We start from the raw sequence: 18,026 nt of genomic DNA on the forward strand, positions 1-18,026 counted from the left end.
TTCTTCACTATGTCCCTGATCCTCATCTCTGAATCACCCCTTGATGAGGCCCTGCTTCCTGTCTGCACCCCACTATTAACTGGACTATGCCTTCTGCCACTGTGTTTTCTTCTCCCCTGGCTCTGAGAAAGCCACAGAGGCAGCAATGGGGAGAGTAGGAGCTCTACTGTGGGCCCAGGCCTGACTCACACTTAGGGCCCTAATTCCCTGATAACCCCACCAGGGACAGCTGGACATCCCTGAACCTCACCCATCCCACAGCCCGTTCTCACCTATTGTCCTGGGCTGAGCTTGGGGGTCCTAGGAGCCACAGAGCCGGCCCTTCTCTGCAAGGCTTCTGGGCATGGGCAGGGAGCTGCCATGGAATCTCATAAACTTCTATTACTCCCTTTTTAATTTTTTGAGACAGAATTTTGCTCTGTTGCCAGGCTGGAGTGCAGTGGTGCTATCTCAGCTCACTGCAACCTCCGCCTTCTGGGTTTAAGTGATTCTCCTGCCTCAGCCTCCTGAGTAGCTGGGACTACAGGTGTGTGCCACCATGCCCAGCTAAGTTTTGTATTTTTAGTAGAGATGGCGTTTTACCATGTTGGCCAGGATGGTCTCAAGCTCTTGACCTTGTAATCCACCCAACTCGGCCTCCCACACTGCTGGGATTACAGGCACGAGCCACTGTGCTGGTCTCAATTACTTCTTTAAATACAAGTACCACACGTTTAATGTACAGAAATGAGGAAGTACATGTGAGCAAAAGAGAATGAAAAATCGCCAGCGACTCCACCCAGAAATGATCGCCATTTCACACCTTCACTGCGTGTACTGGTTTGTAATCTGCTATTTGCACTTATGAGTGCATGTGAGTATTCTTCAGTCACAAGAAACATTTCCACAGCATGCTCTTTAGCAACTGCCCAGTGTGTGATGCAAGAGACTCATTTTGCTTTCGGGATTGTTTCTGATATCCTCCAGCCCTTCCGTGAATTTCCCCATGACCTGCTCAGTTACAGGTGACTTTCTGGGTATTGGGCATACAGCTGTTTACAAAACAGAGACCTGTGCAGACACATTTCTGGGCATATCCTATCAGTTCTTTCAGCTGCTGACTGGATGGGGTATAGCCAGGCCAAAAGACACACCTCTGGGATTTGCCCTCCCAAAGGCCTGTGCCTGTCAGGTGGGCCTCTGTCCCAGGTTGGCCTGGTAGTGGGCAACGGGCATGAATTGTGGGGACAGAGCATCTTCCAGGTGAAGCAGGGAGAGCAAGCCTGTGTCCTGGCCCTGTGTGTCTAGTCTTATGATCATTTTGGCAAGGGCTTCACCGGGCAGCTGTTTTCACAGCTCCCAGACAGGGCTGCTGGGTCTGGGCATGGAACAAAATATTTGAAATGAGGCCACCCTAGGTGATCCCGAGCTGGTGAGGTGCCTTCTGGACTCAGCTTGGAGGCAGCATTCGCCTGCAAAAATCTGGGTGGTGGGGAGCCCAGGCTTCCACCCCAAGCCACCAAGGGCGATTCCAGCCTGGCCCTGCCCCTTACTCTGAATCTCCACCCCTGCCCTTCCTCTGCTCCAAGCCAGGCAGGCAGGGAGGCGGGAGGCAAGCTAGCTCAGGAACCCAAACCTGTAAGGCAGGTTTTGAGAGCTGTGGAGAGAGGGACAGAGGCTGGAGAAGGATGCACGGCCTGCCCTGGGCTTGCCTGTTCCCTCCTGAGTCTGAGCGCCTTACCTTCCCGACCCCATGAGGCACACACGGGCTCTGCTGGCTCCCCTGCTGGGCCTGGGCCTGGGCCTGGGCCTGGCCCTGAGTCAGCTGGTGGCGGGGGCCACAGACTGCAGGTCTATTGGCCAGGCAGAGCACCTGGCATTCACCCCAGCAGCCAGAGCCCGGTGGCTGGCCCCTCGAGTTCGTGCTCCAGGGCCCCTGGACTCCCTCTATGGGACTGTGCGCCGCTTCCTCTCCGTGGTGCAGCTCAATCCTTTCCCTTCAGGTGAGTGTGCCTATCCCCGATGAGGGCCTCAGCATTTGAGTCCCTAGCCAGGCTTTCTCTGTCCCCCTCTACCATGGGATGTGCCCAGTCTACCAGCAGGCACTTGCCATCTTCCTGGGGTAGAAAGGGCAGCATCTGGGGAGGGCCCCAGAACCTGGTATGTGACTGTGGGCAGGCCTCATTTCCTCTCAGAGCCTCAGGTGCTCCATCTGTAAAGTGAGGAGGTTATATTAGAAATACTTTAGACCTGGCTCAGACATCCTCTGACTCTAGTGGTGCTTGGGTTGGGGTGTCCAGGAGCAGCTGAGGGACCCTCCCAGTCCTGTCCCTTGCTGCTTGAAGGGAAGAACTGCCAGGCCAGGCCCCTTCTCTGCCTTTGCCCAGGCTCAGACAGACCTGTAGGGTCCAGGAGGAGATCTGCAGGCCTTTCCTCCACTCGCCTTCCCGTAGCAGTGCTGAGGTCAGGGCAGGACGATGCAGGGCTGCGTGATGCAGCTTTCTTCAAGGGTGCCATGGTGGTGGGAGGAGCCCTGTTCCAGAGACACTTTGTCCTGGCAGTGGGGAAAGGATAGACACAGGCGCAGGGCAGTGGCTGCCCCCACATCCTTAGCTTGGCTCTTTCCGATAGAGTTGGTAAAGGCCCTGCTGAATGAGTTGGCCTCGGTGAAGGTGAATGAGGTGAGCAATCAGGGGAAAGGTGCTAGGGGAGGGAGTTCTGGGGTGAGCAGCAGGGCGGGAGCAGAAAAGCCTTGGCTCCACTCAGCCCATCTTGCCGGGTGTCCACCAGGCGGGGGCTGGGGCATCCTCTCCCCTTCTCCACGGGCGCTGCAATCCACAGACCTGGATGCAAACCACAGATCTGCGGTTTACTGGCAGTGAGGTTTGCAGGGAGCTGGAACCTCCTGAGCTTCAGCTTCCTCCTGTGTGAGATGGTGGCGAGCAGTTCCTCTGGGACAGGTTCCATGAAATGCAGGCCATGCCCCTGATGGCACTCCCGTGCCTTCTGGTTTCCCTCTGGATTCAGGCAGGAGCCAGGGCTGGGCAGTGGGGTTGGGCCACCCCTCATGCCCTGCCACCTGCCCAGGTGGTGCAGTATGAGGCAGGCTACGTGGTGTGTGCTGTGATCGCGGGCCTCTACATGCTGCTGGTGCCCGCCACCGGGCTCTGCTTCTGCTGTTGCCGTTACCACCGGCACTGCGGGGGCCGAGTGAAGACAGAGCACAAGGCACTGGCCTGTGAGCGCACGGCCCTCATGGCCTTCCTGCTGCTGACCACCCTCGTGCTGCTGTAAGGAACTGCCCAGGGCCCCAGGCAGGGTGGGCCATGGCCCCAGGCTCCCTTGTATCCGGCAAGCCCCTTCCTCCTCCCTCCATTCCCACAGGATTGGCGTGGTCTGTGCCTTCGTCACCAACCAGCACACGCATGAACAGACGGGCCCTAGTATCGAGGCCGTGCCTGAGACCTTGCTCAGCCTCCAGGGCCTGGTCTCCGATGTCCCCCAAGTGAGCACTGTCACCCACACCCCCATGTGCCCCTGTGAGCACTGGGCCCAGGCAGGATGGAGCCCAGTGGGCCCTCACTGGCCCATAACCAGCACATCAGAAGGCCACCCCTTCTGCCCCTGCCTGCCTCTGCCAGAGAGACAGCCACCCTCAAGATGGATGCTATGGGGTCAGGGAGGGGTCTGGGGAGAGGTGGGGGTCAGGGCTTTGGGTGACTGTGAAGGGCAGCCTCAGGGCCCTGTGTTTGCCTAGGAGCTGCAGGCCATGGCACAGCAGTTCTTCCTGCCCCAGGAGCGAGTCTTGGAGGAGCTGGATGGTGAGGGTCTCAGGGGCTGGCAGGCAAGCTGGCTCTAGGGCCCCTGCTTGGGCACCTCAGTGGGGACCTCTCACTCCCTCATTCAAGACCCCATCTGGGAACAGGCTGGCAAAGGTGGGGATAGGGCCAGCTGGAAAGTGTGGCTGCCACTCAGCTGCTGGAGGGAGAAGCTGTGCCACCTGCCCCCCACTGGCTCCTGCAGAGCCCGGTGGGGCCTGCAGAGGCAGGATGGGTATGGGGAGGGCCCCTTCACTCTTGGGACCCACCCTGAGACTGCCCTGTGCTCTGCAGGTGTCGGGGTGAGCATCGGGAGTGCGATCCATACTCAGCTCAAGAGCACCATGTACCCCTTGCTGACAGCTGTGGGCAGCTTGGGCCAGGGTGAGCTGGAGCCACGCCTGGATGGTGTGGGGCCCAGTGGGTGCCTCCTGGGGCAATCCCACCTGCACCCAGCCCTGGATTTCCTGAGTTGCCTCTGCCCTACCTTTGACTTCCCCATTGCTGTACCCCAGGATCCAGCCCCCTTCCCCTGATTTAACGGGCACTGGGACAGCGTTCGTTGTAGGCAGGAGGTCAATGATTTGCAGGTCCCTTTGGCTGGGGGAGGGGAGTTCTGCCTCCTGCAAGGCATCTGGGGATGCCTATGGTGGATACTGCTCAGGCTGGATGTGGGCCTCTTAGTCCTGCAGGTCTCCATGCACCACCTGCAAGCCTTGAATGCCACAGTGGTGGAGCTGCAGGCTGGGCAGCAGGACCTGAAGCCAGCCATCCGGGAACACCGGGACCGCCTTGTCGAGCTGCTGCAGGAGTCTGGGTGCCAGGGAGACTGTGCAGGGGCCCTGAGCCGGGCCCGCACCCTGGAGCTGGCTGCTGACTTCAGCCAGGTGCAGACCCGGGACAGAGTCCTCTTAAAGCCACAGCGGGTTGGCTGCCTGCCACTCCTGGGATCCCTGAGGCAAATTCCTAATCCCTTCCCCCGCTGTTCCTCCCTTGCTCCACCCACCCAGGGTTAATGCGGGTCATCCTGGCAGTGGGTGGAGCACTCCTCAGGCCATGATGCCCTGTGCATGAGTTTCACATGGGTGAGCTCCTGGAGTTCTTGTTGCTGCCAGGGGCAGTAGGAGCCATGGCAGTCCCCATTTTACACTTGAGGACATTGGGGTTCAGAGACATTTGCCCCCCCATCTGCCCCTAGGGATCCCCCTCAGGCCTCTCCATGAACTTTGTCATAACCCCCCCTTCTCCCATTTCAGGTGCCCTCTGTGGACCATGTGCTGCACCGGCTAAAGGGTGTCCCCGAGGCCAACTTCTCCAGCATGGTCCAGGAGGTGAGAGCCACTTGGTCTGCCTGATTCCTCCCTCACCTGCCAAGTGAGGGCTTCCATTTCTACCTTTTGGACAGGAACTCAGCTGTACCTGAGACTTGGGGCCCCACCCACCACACAGCACCCTGGGCAGGGGACTCCTGATGACCATCCTTGGTGTGCACATGATCTGTGCTCAGAAGGGAGAGTTGGGACCTTCAAGGCGGTGGGGATGGCAAGAGAGCAGGGCTCAGGCTGAGCCCAGAGGGCAGGCGGCTCCCCGGCTGGAGATGGGCCAAGGGGGAGGGCACGATGTGAGTCAGTGCCCAGGACTGGGACATGAAGCTGGGGAAATGGTGAGTCAGCCATGCTGGGTGGCTGGAGTGGAAGGTTCCAGAAGGAAGGAAGTCAGAGCTGAGTCTGGAAGGGTGGGTTGAGCTGGACCTTTAAGAGCTAGACCTGGCAATTGTATACAGGGCGGCTAAGAGTTCACTGCAGTGGTGGGAGAGGGGCGGGATAGGAAGAAGAAGTTTTGGGAGGAGCAACATTTTGGGAAGTTGAGTCAGGCTGGGTGGAGGGAGGGGAGAGGAGGGCAGTGACCAAGAGAACAGAGGGAAGCTTGGAGCACTAAGGGGGGGACCTCCCCTCCCCTCCCCTCGCCTCCCCTCCCCTCCCCTCCTCTCCCTCTAGACCTGGTGACTTTGGGGTCTCCTAAGAGGGGATACTTGGCAGAGATGGGGAGGCCCAACCCCACTTGGTTCCTGCAGGAGAACGGCACCTTCAATGCCCTTCCAGCCCTGGCTGCCATGCAGACGGCCAGCGTGGTACAAGGTGAGGCTGCATGAGTTAGAGGCAGCTGCCCAGCATGGCTTCCCACCCCACCCCTACCAGGGAGGCTTGTTGAGAGTGGAGTGGGACAGTGGGGGGCTGTCCTCCCTTTGTGGTTCCCAGACGTTCTTCCTGCCCACTTGTCTTGTCCCTGGGCCCCAGGGTGCCCTCCGCATCCCACAAGTCCCTGATACTTTGGGCAGAGCTGAAGAAAGCAGTGGCCCAGCAGCCAGAAGGGCTGAGGACGCTGGCTGAAGGGTTCCCGGGCTCGGAATCGGCTTCCCACTGGGCCCAGGCTCTGCAGGAGGTGGAAGAGAGCAGCCGCCCCTACCTGCAGGAGGTGCAGAGATACGAGACCTACAGGTGCTCGGCACCCGCAGGGTGGAATGAGGTGGGGTGGGGTGGGGTGGGCAGCCCAGCCTCTATGCCACCCTGAGCCCCATTCCCAGATCCTATCAGCCCCTGAGCCTCTGTGTATTTTTTTTTTTTTTTGATGGAGTTTCGCTCTTGTTACCCAGGCTGGAGTGCAATGGTGCGATCTCGGCTCACGGCAACCTCCGCCTCCTGGGTTCAGGCAATTCTCCTGCCTCAGCCTCCTGAGTAGCTGGGATTACAGGCACGCGCCACCATGCCCAGCTAATTTTTTTTTTTTTTTTGTATTTTTAGTAGAGACAGGGTTTCACCATGTTGACCAGGAGATGGTCTCGATCTCTTGACCTTGTGATCCACCCACTTGGCCTCCCAAAGTGCTGGGATTACAGGCGTGAGCCACCGCGCGCCTCTGTGTATTTTTAAGCCAAAACCCCTGACTCCACAGGCCTCCAAGTCTTTACCAGGTTGTGTGCCCTCAGAGCCTGAGCCTGGAGGCCACACAGGAGCAGTAGGGTCTTGGGAAGGGTCTGCATGTGCACTTCTGAAGCCCCAGCCTTGGGGTTAGAGGCCACACCTAGCTGCCAGGTCCCCCATTGCCCCATCTTGGTGCCAGCCACCTCCCTTGTTAGTAACACCCGCGTCCTCTCTGTGGTAGGTGGATCGTGGGCTGTGTGCTGTGCTCAGTGGTCCTGCTCGTGGTGCTCTGCAACCTGCTAGGGCTCAACCTGGGCATCTGGGGCCTGTCTGCCAGGGAAGACCCCAGCCACTCAGAAGCCAAGGGCGAAGCTGGAGCCCGCTTCCTCATGGCGTAAGAGAGGGCTGGGAGATGGAACGCCACCCCCCAACCTCAAGCACAGGGCTGGCCACTTACCGTGGCTCCTGAGCACATCTGCCAGTATCCTCATCTCAATAAAGGGGCTAGACCAGAGCAGGAATGGCCAACAAGCAGCACTTCCTTCCTATAGCAGGGGCAGCTGTAGCACCTAATGGGCACTCCTTCCCTTGAGTCAGACAAAGCCTAGAGTCCTTACCCTCACTAATAAGGGGCAGCACCAGAGGTGGAATCTGTTGCCAGCCACAGACTAGATGGTCTCTAAGGCCAAGGCTGCCACATACGGTTGTATAGCCTGTTCACTAAGCAAGAGTGCCTCGTTACAGGGGTAAAGGGGGGCTGAAATCCAACCCGTTTTTCTCTCCAAGCCTCAACCTGGTATGGGGTTGTGCCCACCTCACAAGGTCTTTGAGCCCTCTGGTCTAAGATCTTTACTCCTCAGATCTGCTGGGATGCTGCCCTGTTGGCGGGCCATGCCTGGCCATGCCAGGTTACCTTTTTGAGTGCTGGCCCTAGGCACAGAAGTGAGCCGTCTTGGCTCTTCGGGGTTTGTTTTTATTTTGTTTGTTATTCTTAAGACAGGGTCTTGCTCTGTCACCCAGGATGGAGTGCAGCGACACCATCATGGTTCACTACAGCTCAACCTCTTGGGCTCCAGCAATTCTCATGCCTCAGCCTCTGGAGTAGCTGGGACTATAGGCATGTGCTCCTATGCCCAGCTAATTTTTGATTTTTTTTAGGGTCTCACTATATTGCCCAGGCTGGTCTCATACTCCTGGACTCAAGCTGTCTTCCCACCTCAACCTCCCAAAGTGCTGGGAGTACAGGTGTGAACCCAGCAAGTCCTGGATCTTTGAACAAAAGAGCTGTTCTCTCCTCTAGGCTGCCAGGGCCAGCCAGAGCACCAGGGACAGGGTGGGCACAAGGTGAAGGTGAGATTGGGACTGTCAGCAGTTTTGGGTTCTCCCTCTTCCCCAGGAGGCCAAATCCTCCAAGCTCCTCTCCCGTAAATGCTCTGTCCTGGGGCCAGCTGACTAAGCAGGCTGGCCCTGGGGTGCTGGTGGGACAGAGGGTATGGTCAGGGCAGCCAGTCCCTGCTGCCCCTCAGTCCTGCCTCTCGCCTTCCCCAGAGGTGTGGGCCTCAGCTTCCTCTTCGCTGCCCCCCTCATCCTCCTGGTGTTTGCCACCTTCCTGGTGGGTGGCAATGTGCAGACGCTGGTGTGCCGGAGCTGGGAGAGCGGTGAGCTCTTTGAGGTAAGCCTGTCTCTGCTTACAGGCTCTCCTGGGGAGGGAGGTGGGGGTGGTGTGGGCAGAGCAAGAGGGTTGAGAGAAAGTGGGGGTCAGATGGGGTTAGAGGGAGACAGGGAGGGGAGGAGTGAGATGGACATGGCTAAGGAAAGAGACAGAAATCCACCAGTTGATGGGGGAGGGAGAGAGAAAGTACCCATGAGTCCCTGGGATGCTGCCCAGGCCCCAGGGTAGGGACCCTGAGAGATGGCACACTGACCCATGCCCTCTCCTCTCCTAACACTGTCTGGGAGCTGGGACCCTGGTGCCCGGTGAGCTGAGATGCTGGACTGGGTTCTCTGTGGAAGACTGGGCTGGTCATCCCTCCTAGGAATCTGTGGGAAGAGCCCCTGTGAGGATTTAGAGCCTGGGACTCATCAGAGTCAGAGGCCAGGTGTGAGTGAGGGTGAGGGTATGTGTCCTACCCCTGGTCTCTGTTGTGCCACCGAGGCATGGGCCCAGGCCCTACAGCACCAGGGTGGCCTCGCCCCCACCCCTCTCTGTGCCCATTTCTCACTACCCATCCCCAGTTTGCAGACACCCCAGGGAACCTGCCCCCATCCATGAACCTGTCGCACCTTCTCGGCCTGAGGAAAAACATCAGCATCCACCAAGCCTATCGGTGAGTGGATGGCCTGGGCAGGGCTAGGCACCAGGGAAGAAAGGAGGAGGGCCGGTGTCCCTCAGGGACCTCAGCACCCCTGCCACCCACAAGGCTCCTCCTGGCTCCTCCTTAGGCAGTGCAAGGAAGGGGCAGCACTCTGGACAGTCCTGCAGCTCAATGACTCCTACAACCTGGAGGAGCACCTGGATATCAGCCAGGTGAGAGAACATTCTGGGAACTGTGAGGAGCCCTCCTCAGACCCCTCTCTTCTGGTCCTTTTGCCTCTGTGGAGGCACCATCTCTTTGAACCTAGGAGACCCAAGAAGTTGTGTTGAGTGATTAAGGGCAGAGGCCCAGCTACCAGCCCAGGGGAAGGTTCTGGGTGTGTGGGTGTGTCTGTGTGCACCTGAAGGCTATGGCCAGACCCAAGCACAGCCACGGTGGCAGCAGGAAAGGCTGATGACAATGAGCAGGGGTACGAGGGGGGTGTCCTGACTGAGGATGGGCATTGGCTGGGATGCTCCAGTTGGGAGGGGGAGGCTGGGGAGGGACATGGCAGCAACAAGGATGGTGACGAGTCTGGCTAATGCTGGTGAAGGGCCTGCCAAGCTCATGCAGGTGGGAGGTGGTGGCGGCAGGATTCCACCTCCAGCCTGACACACGAGCCTCTTCCCGTAACCACTGGACTTTGCTGGAACTTGGTGTGTGGAACTGGAGACACTTGCCAATGATGTCAAGACAGTTCTAGAACAAAGGCAAGGAAGGGCTGTTTCACAAGATGAATGGACTTTGAGAATGGGTCCTCCTCATGCTGCACAGAAGCTGTAAGACATGCCCTCCTCGACTTCCAGGCTCCTAAGCAGATCCTAGGGAAACCCACATCCCCTGGCCCGCCAGGTCCTCCCTCCCTCCCCAAACACAGAGCATGCTAACTGCTGATTTTGCATTGTTCCGGGAAATCCTTCCAAGCCCTGGATCCACCAAACAGCCTCAGCCCACAGACAGCACAGCCAGATGGCCCAGTCCCATCTGTGCCTTGAACTGCACAACTTGGGACAGTTATAGAGCTCACTCCTCCTTCCACATCTTTAACCAGACAGGAGGTCCTTGGAGCAGGCAATACCTCAGTGTTAGGCTGAGACACTATCCTGTGGAGGAAGGCTGGCCAGGGATGGCTGAACCAGGGCCCTGGGCAGAGGAGCCCAATCCCCCTGCTGGCAGGAAGTCTTGGCTCTCAAGGGGAGGAGTCTCTGCTCTGGTCCTGGGCAGGGGAGAGTCCAGCTCACAGAAAGGTCTGGACAGATAGGCTTTGGATTCTGATGCACTGGGCAGTCCTCTGAGGCCACCTGGCAATGTACCAAATGTGGCCATAAGAATCCTCAACCTCAAAGGAGATACTAATGGGCATGCAGACATGTGCATGACACAGGGCTTTCCAGAGAATGGGGGGCACCACCCACTTCCCACTTCTCCTGCAGCTGCTGCCAGCCAGAGACACAGCCTGAAGACCCCCACCTGAGAGGGCCAGGCCTTTTCTCCTCCAGGAGAAGGCAGCCTGGAGGAATGGGGAGAGGAGAGCCAAGCTGGGCTGCAGTCTCTAACCTGTTGTGTCACCTCCCAAGTGGTTGCTCCACTCTGACCTCAGTTTCTTGCCTGTTAAACACTGGGGCTGAATTTTACAACCTCTAAATCTCTTCCAGTGATAGCAGAAAAATGCCGAGGCTCTTTCCTGAAAATGCAGTTGTGTCCATTCATTCATTCATTCATTCATTCATTCATTCATTCATTCATTCCTGTAGCTAACAAACTTGTACCCTGCCCACCATGTGTGAGCCTCTGAGTTAGATGCTGGGGGATCAGGGCAGATAGATGCTGGGGGATCAGGGCAGAATATGCAGGCAAGGCCCCACTCTTGTAGAGCTGACAGCAATGAACAATTACCTACAAATAAGATCATTTCAGAGCAACAGGCATTTTGAAGGCCTTGACACAGCTGACAGGATAAAGAGGGTCTGGGAAAGCTATATTATTTCAGGTGGCCAGGGAAGATCTGTCTTGGCCCAGAAGCCAGATGGGCACTGGAGGAAGGCCAGATCTTGGCAATTTGGGGCAGGTACCTACTGGGAGCCTGTCTGGGGCTTGGGGTTCCCAGGGCAGGGGGCCCTGAGGGCCTGCTGTGTGAGTCTGTTCTCGTGTTGCTATAAGGAATACCTGAGACCGGGCATGGTGGTCCATGCCTGTAATCTCAGTACTTTGGGAAGCTGGGGTGGAAGGATTACTTGAATCTAGGAGTTCAAGACCAGCCTGAGCAACATGAGGAGACCCCCTCTCTACAGGTTTTATTTTTAAAAGCCAGGTGTGGTGTTTAGCACTTGTAGTCCCAGCTACTAGAGAGGCTGAGGTGGGAGGATCACTGAAGCTCAGGAGATCTAGGCTGCAGTAAGGTGTATGGCAACATGAAATTTGGAGGGGACAAACATCCAAACCATATCGCCTGGTGACCCCCTTACTTACGGGAGCATCTCTGGGGTCCTGGCTCAACAACTGGGCATGACTCCCCCTTGTACCTGCCCTCCCAGTATACGAACAAGCTACAGCAGGAGTTGCAGAGCCTGAAAATAGACACACAGAGCCTGGACCTGCTGAGCTCAGCCGCCCGCCGGGACCTGGAGGCCCTGCAGAGCAGTGGGCTCCAGCACATCCACTACCCCGACTTCCTTGTTCAGGTCAGCAGTGTGTACCTCAGCTGGGCTTCCTCAGCCAGGTGGTGATGGAACAAAGGGGCCCACAGAGGAACTGGGTGTGCATCTCACCTTGTCCCAGCTTTGGGTTCCTCCACATGTTTCCTTGGGCCTCTTCCTGTGGAGGTGTCCCCAGACCATGTGCCCTGGACCTGTCCTCATGTCACCACCCAGGTCATTCGGGAATGGACACCCTCTCCTCCAGTCCAGTGGACCATGTTGCTGTTCATGGTTCTGAATCCACTGCTGCAGGGGACTCAGTGGGAAGTTGCCTCTTCCTTGAGTTACGCCAAAGGGTGCCTCATTTGTTCTTGTTTCTGAGTTACACCAGAGGGTGCCTCATTTGTTCTTGTTTCTATCTCATTTGGAAAATGTCTGAAATAGTTCATAGTTCCAGGGAAAACCCGCTGTGACTGATGTGTCACAATACACTCAACTGGTGTAGATTGTATTTGATGAGACTGAGGAGTTGGAGGCTGGGGGCAGGTGGAGGTGGGCCCCAGGGGAGCTGGGTTCATCCCTCCTGGCCTCTCCTATCTGCCTGCAGATCCAGAGACCCGTGGTGAAGACCAGCACAGAGCAGCTGGCCCAGGAGCTGGAAGGACTGGCCCAGGCCCAGGTGAGAGGGAATCAGGGCCCCCACTGGGCAGTAGGAGCCACAGGGGGGTTGGGAGGTGGGAGAGGGTGGGAGGATGTGAGGGTAAAGGCAGGGAACTGAGGACCCATACCAGTGGGGCCTGAGGCTCCTGACCCTTGGCTGGGCTGGAGGGTTTTGCAGCATCAGTTCTGATTCGAGCTCTGCCACCCATTGGCTGCGTGGCCTTGGGCAAGCCATGCAGTGTTTCTGAGCCAGAAACACTGTGGGGTGAACTGTCCTTCATCTCAGAGAAAATGAAATAACTTCTCTGGCCTCACACAGTTGGTCAAATGTTTCTTTTTCTTTTTTTGAGACAGAGTCTCACTCTGTCTCCAGGCTGGAGTGCAGTGGCTTGATCTCAGCTCACTACAACCTCTGTCTCCTGAGTTCAACAATTCTCCTGCCTCAGCCTCCCAAGTTGCCCTTGAGGAGAAAAATAGCACTTTGTATTTATAATTATTTAGGGTTTAAAAGTTCTCTTTGAAACATCTGATAGGCCCTGCAACAACTCCATACGGTGGGTAGAGCCAGGAGCATCCTCAATTTCAGCAGGTGCCCCTGCAGCACAGGCAGGTTCTGTAGCTGACTTAGGGGCACCCAGCAAGCTAGAGTGGACCTAGAAGCTGGACCTAGGCCCCCAAACGCACATCAGGCCCTGGAGCTTAAGGAGGCCTCAGTTTTCTGCCTCTGAGCCCAGCACTCCCCACCTCCCCTTGGTATATTGGATTGAAAGTCTGGGTGAGGGGTAGGTGGGTACTGGTCAGGGCCATTCTGATTTCTGTCTCCTCTCAGGGCAATTCTTTGCTGGGGCAGCGGCTGCAGGAGGAGGCCCACGGACTCAGAAACCTCCACCAGGAGAAGGTTGTCCCCCAGCAGAGCCTTGTGGTCAGTTTGGAGGCCCAGAGAGCATGGTCCTGGAGGAGAGGAAAGCTGGAGAGGGGAGAGTAAAAGCGGAGGGAAGCTCTGAGAATTCCTCCCTTCCTCCCTCCTTCCCTCCTTCCTTTCCCTTTCCTTCTTTCCTCTAACTAGCCCTGATCTCTTCTCCACAGGCAAAGCTCAACCTCAGCGTCAGGACCCTGGAGTCCTCTGCTCCGAATCTCCAGGTGGCTGCTGGGGGTGGGGATGTGTGGTGCGAGGTCAGGGCGGGGGTTGAGGGGGTAGAGCGGTGACTGCATAGGAAGGGAGGAAGCAGGAGCCCATCTCACTCTGGAACTCCACCCAGCTTGTGGGGTGGGGTCCGGAGGAAGCTGGGGGTGTGGGCAGAGCCTGGGGGATCACCACCCTTGGCAAGTCTGTCAGGGCTGAACCGTCTCCTGTTGAGTGTGCTGCAGTGTGCGTTGAATTAATGAATGGATGTGTGAGTGTGGGGCACTGAGTTGAGGCTCTCATCCCCTCCAGCTGGAAACCTCAGATATCCTAGCCAATGTCACTTACCTGAAAGGAGAGCTGCCTGCCTGGGCCACCAGGATCCTGAGGAATGTGAGTGGCGGGTGGGATGGGGGAAGGGGTTTCCACCCCAGGCTTCTCCAGTCCTGGCTTCTCACTGGCTCCCAGGAAAGCTGGGCCTGTCCTCAAGTTGCTAGATGGGGGGGGTGTCGAGGGTATAGGGCACAGCTTCTTCCGGGACCCCTGCAGCCCAGACTTCCTCTCCTTCCTGCAGGTGAGTGAGTGTTTCCTGGCCCGGGAGATGGGCTACTTCTCCCAGTATGTAGCCTGGGTGAGAGAGGAGGTGAGTGGGGTCTCAGCAATGACTGATTCCCTGCCGCACCGGACCAGCTGTTCACCCTGCCTTGCCCTGCCCCCACTCCCAGAGCCCCTTGGGGATGACCCAGGCCTTCAGTATCAAACCCAAACTCCCAAACCTGGCATCTGTGCCACTGCTTGCTGGCTGAGCTCTGCCCACCCACCTCTGCAGCAGCCCTTCCCTGAGCTGAGTGTGGGCGGGCTTGGCACTCTCCAAAATGTTTCATCACACCCGGCCTGCGGGCCCTTCCCTGGGCCAGCCCCTTACCCAGCTTGTCCGAGGCCAGTCCTCAAAGCCCGTCTCCCACTGCAGATCCTTACTGAAAATAGCCTCTGCAAGCTGTCTGGACACCCACACTAGAGTGGAAGGGGTCTGGCTTTACCCTGAGTGTGTCTGTGTATCTGTGTGTGAGTGTGTGTGTGTGTGCATGTGTACATACACATGTTACCTCCCCAGTGAAAGTGGCTTGAAGCATGGTGCTGGGTCACAGTAGCCTTAATCCAGGCTGGTGAACAGACAGAAAGGGGAGGGGCCCAGTAAGGAGCCAGTAAGGTGTGTCCTTATCTGTCTGTACCTGCCTCTCTGCATGTGTGTAAAAGCATGTGGTGGCCCCAGCGGTGTCCCCAGGCCTATCTGTCCCTGTCAACCACTCTGCCTGAATTGGATATGGGTGCCGGCCTGTGGGTCTTGGTGTCTGGCATCACCTGCCTCATGTTGGCACCACAGGTGACTCAGCGCATCGCCACCTGCCAGCCCCTCTCTGGAGCCCTAGACAACAGTCGTGTGATCCTATGTGACATGATGGCTGACCCTTGGGTGAGTGTCCCAGTTCATCAGGGCTTGTCCACCAAGTCCCCAAGCCTTCCTGATCTCCAGGGAGGGCCAGGTGAGCAGAGTGTGAGGCCAGGCATGGCCCCAGCCCCAGCTCTGATGACAAGGCAGCTTGGTGAGGCTGGGTGCCATATGTGGGGTGCTGGGTGCCACATAGGGCAGTGAGCCGACCTCACCCTGTTGCAGAATGCCTTCTGGTTCTGCCTGGCATGGTGCACCTTCTTCCTGATCCCCAGCATCATCTTTGCTGTCAAGACCTCCAAATACTTCCGTCCCATTCGGAAACGCCTCAGGTGAGGAGCTGCCAGTTCTGCAGGCAGCATCAGGGGCCAGGGAAGTGTCTTTTCAGCCCCCAGGGTCCCCTGCCACAGCCCCTCCTGAGACCTCCCAGGCAGAGGAGGCTCATGGCCAAGCCCTGAAGAGCCACACTCTGAGTAGCTCCAAAGTTGGGAAGTCCTCCCATATGTCTGCCCCTTACTCCTCTTGCTGCATCCATCCAGGTACAGCTTTGTGGGACCCTTCCCATTCTCTGAAGGGCTTCCAAGGAGAAACCTTCAAAGCTCTGGGTTTGTCCCAGTGTCAGGGCTGAGAGTCTGGGAGGAAGGGGATGCTCACTCTCTGGGCTTGTCCCAGTGTCAGGGCTGAGAGTCTGGGAGGAAGGGAATGCTCACTCTCTGGGCTTGTCCCAGTGTCAGGGCTGAGAGTCTGGGAGGAAGGGGATGCTCACTCTCTGGGCTTGTCCCAGTGTCAGGGCTGAGAGTCTGGGAGGAAGGGGATGCTCACTCTCTGGGCTTGTCCCAGTGTCAGGGCTGAGAGTCTGGGAGGAAGGGGATGCTCACTCTCTGGACTTGTCCCAGTGTCAGGGCTGAGAGTCTGGGAGGAAGGGGATGCTCACTCTCTGGGCTTGTCCCAGTGTCAGGGCTGAGAGTCTGGGAGGAAGGGGATGCTCACTCCCATTCTTTGATGTGGCAGCTCCACCAGCTCTGAGGAGACTCAGCTTTTCCACATCCCCCGGGTCACCTCTCTGAAGCTGTAGGGCCCCATGGGTGAGTTTTCCCAACTCACTTAATTGCTCCATGCCAGGGATTGAGGGAGTGGGCTGGGGAGGGGCTAGGGTCTGGGGTTTCCAGGGCCCAGGAGGGCAGGAAGGCTCGGGGACATGGTGGGGTCTGGATGCTGGGTGTGGCCCATCCAGCAGTAGGGCTGACAGCCCTGCTCTCTTCTCCCTCCTCTTTACCCGTTTCCTTCTTAATCCATGACAGGGTGAGGTGACCCCAAGGGTGCCTGTCCTCCGCTTTGATTTAGCCTGGGCCACAGGACTTCATTCAGTAGCTCTTGCCCCAGAACCCAGGCTGGCATCCAGGCCTAGACTGTCCCCAGCTCCAGCTTACCTGGCCCCACCTTGCATGTTCCTTTCTACCCCTTTCTGCTCACGACACCCATCATTCACTCTCAGGATCACATGGGACATCTGTGGAGCTGCAGAGCCAGCAGTCCCTCCAGGTGTCTACCCCTCACCCTCCTGCTGCAGAACATCCTCACAGGAAGAGCCTGTTCTCCGCCTGCTGGAGCCTGGTCCCCGGGGCGAGACAGAGGCCTGGTCCAACCTCACTCCCCTTCCCATGTGTCCTCCCCTGCCAAGCCTCCCTCTGCCCTTCTCAAGCTCTTTGCCCTCCCCATTCTCATCTGGCCTCCCCCCAGCCCCTACTTCCCTCTTATGCCCTTCCCGGCTTTTTACTTCCTGCAAGGATGTCCTTTTCTCCCTTTGTCCCCTCTTCCCCTTATCCCCACTGCTACCTTGCTGGCCCTAGGGACCATCCTGCCCAACCAAACCACTCAGGTAACGCCACTTATCAGGCAGGGGTCACCATGGCTGAGGTCTGGGCTAGCTGCAGGCCCTGCCCCATGGCCCCTGAGCCCTCCACTGCCCCAAGGCCTTGGGCCCTCTGCAGTTCCCAGCCTGGATTTATTGGTGCCCAGTGAGGTGAGGGAGGCCTGTCTGAAGGCTGAGCCTCCCTGACTGCACTCAGGTTAGAAATGGGTGTGCTGGCACTTAGCTCCTCTCTGAGTACTGGCTCCCAAGGAAGGGATCTGGGACGTGAGCTACACTAGAGGCTCACCCTTATCTCTTCAGAAGGCTGCATCTTCCACAGCCCCCACCCAGCTTTCTCAGGAGGCATCTTGTAGCCAGAACAGGATTTTGCACTACCCCTTCTATCCTGCGCATGTGGCCTGGGGCCATCCCCAGCCCATCTCTGTGTCAGCTCTGAGTGCTGTATGCTGTATTCCAGAAATGAGAAAGAAGAGAGAGAAGAGATAGACAGACCTCAGATCCATTAAAGTGTTCTCACTTCCCTGAGCTTTGGTTCTGGGTCCTTAAAACCAGGTTTCCCAGGCTGGTTCCCTGTACTCAGTTGGTGTTTAATGAGTGTTTATGGAGAGGAGAGTTCTAAGGTCTCCTCTGGCTGCAGGCATCCAGGGGTTATTCCAGCAATCTGCAGTTGGAGAGTAGGTCCCAGCCTGGGAGCCTACTGTCAGGAGCAGGCAGACCCAGACTCACAGCCTGGCTGTGATGCTTGTTCACTCAGCTTCTCCACTTATAAGGTGGGAGAATAGTCACAGCTCCCTCAAAGTGTTGTGAAATCAAGTGTGATAATTCATGGAAAGCCCTTGGCAGGGCCTGGCACACAAAAAAAAAATGCTCAGTATATGGAAGCTGCCTATTGTTATTATTGTTGCTGCTGTTGTTTGCCATGACTGCTCTGGGCCAGGGGTAGAGCTAGCATCTGGGCAGGTACAAGATAAAAGGGAGACAGGCCCCTATTTAAAGGCAGAAGGTCTTTTAAGATGGTTGTCTGCTGGGTTTCAGGATGTGTCTGTTTTTGTTTGTTTTGAGACAGGGTCTTGCTCTGTTGCTCAGGCTAGAGTGCAGTGGTGAAATCTTGGCTCACTACAACCTCCACCTCCTGGGCTCAAGCAATTCTCATGCCTCAGCATCCTGAATATCTGGGACTACAGGTGCATGCCACTATGCCTGGCTAATTTT

At 57.3% G+C, this 18,026-nt stretch overlaps 1 protein-coding gene across 1 annotated transcript; it reads left to right on the forward strand.

Moving 5' to 3' along the window:
• The first annotated feature begins 1,638 nt into the window (after positions 1 to 1,638).
• On the forward strand, positions 1,639 to 17,339 carry PROM2 (prominin 2). The gene is made up of 24 exons (XM_054244478.2): positions 1,639 to 1,982; positions 2,611 to 2,660; positions 3,067 to 3,269; positions 3,364 to 3,484; positions 3,737 to 3,800; positions 4,092 to 4,181; positions 4,482 to 4,684; positions 5,054 to 5,128; positions 5,872 to 5,935; positions 6,136 to 6,295; positions 6,960 to 7,112; positions 8,267 to 8,390; positions 8,954 to 9,045; positions 9,161 to 9,245; positions 11,607 to 11,753; positions 12,316 to 12,387; positions 13,198 to 13,290; positions 13,455 to 13,508; positions 13,804 to 13,884; positions 14,066 to 14,134; positions 14,876 to 14,965; positions 15,167 to 15,273; positions 15,953 to 16,026; positions 16,437 to 17,339. The coding sequence occupies exons 1-23, from the start codon at positions 1,733 to 1,735 to the stop codon at positions 16,014 to 16,016; spliced, it is 2,511 nt and encodes an 836-aa protein (XP_054100453.2). The 5' UTR covers positions 1,639 to 1,732; the 3' UTR covers positions 16,017 to 16,026; positions 16,437 to 17,339.
• The last annotated feature ends 687 nt before the right edge of the window (positions 17,340 to 18,026 follow it).

The sequence above is a fragment of the Callithrix jacchus genome, chromosome 14 (genome assembly GCF_049354715.1).
Source record: "Callithrix jacchus isolate 240 chromosome 14, calJac240_pri, whole genome shotgun sequence".
NCBI classification, from domain to species: domain Eukaryota; kingdom Metazoa; phylum Chordata; class Mammalia; order Primates; family Cebidae; genus Callithrix; species Callithrix jacchus.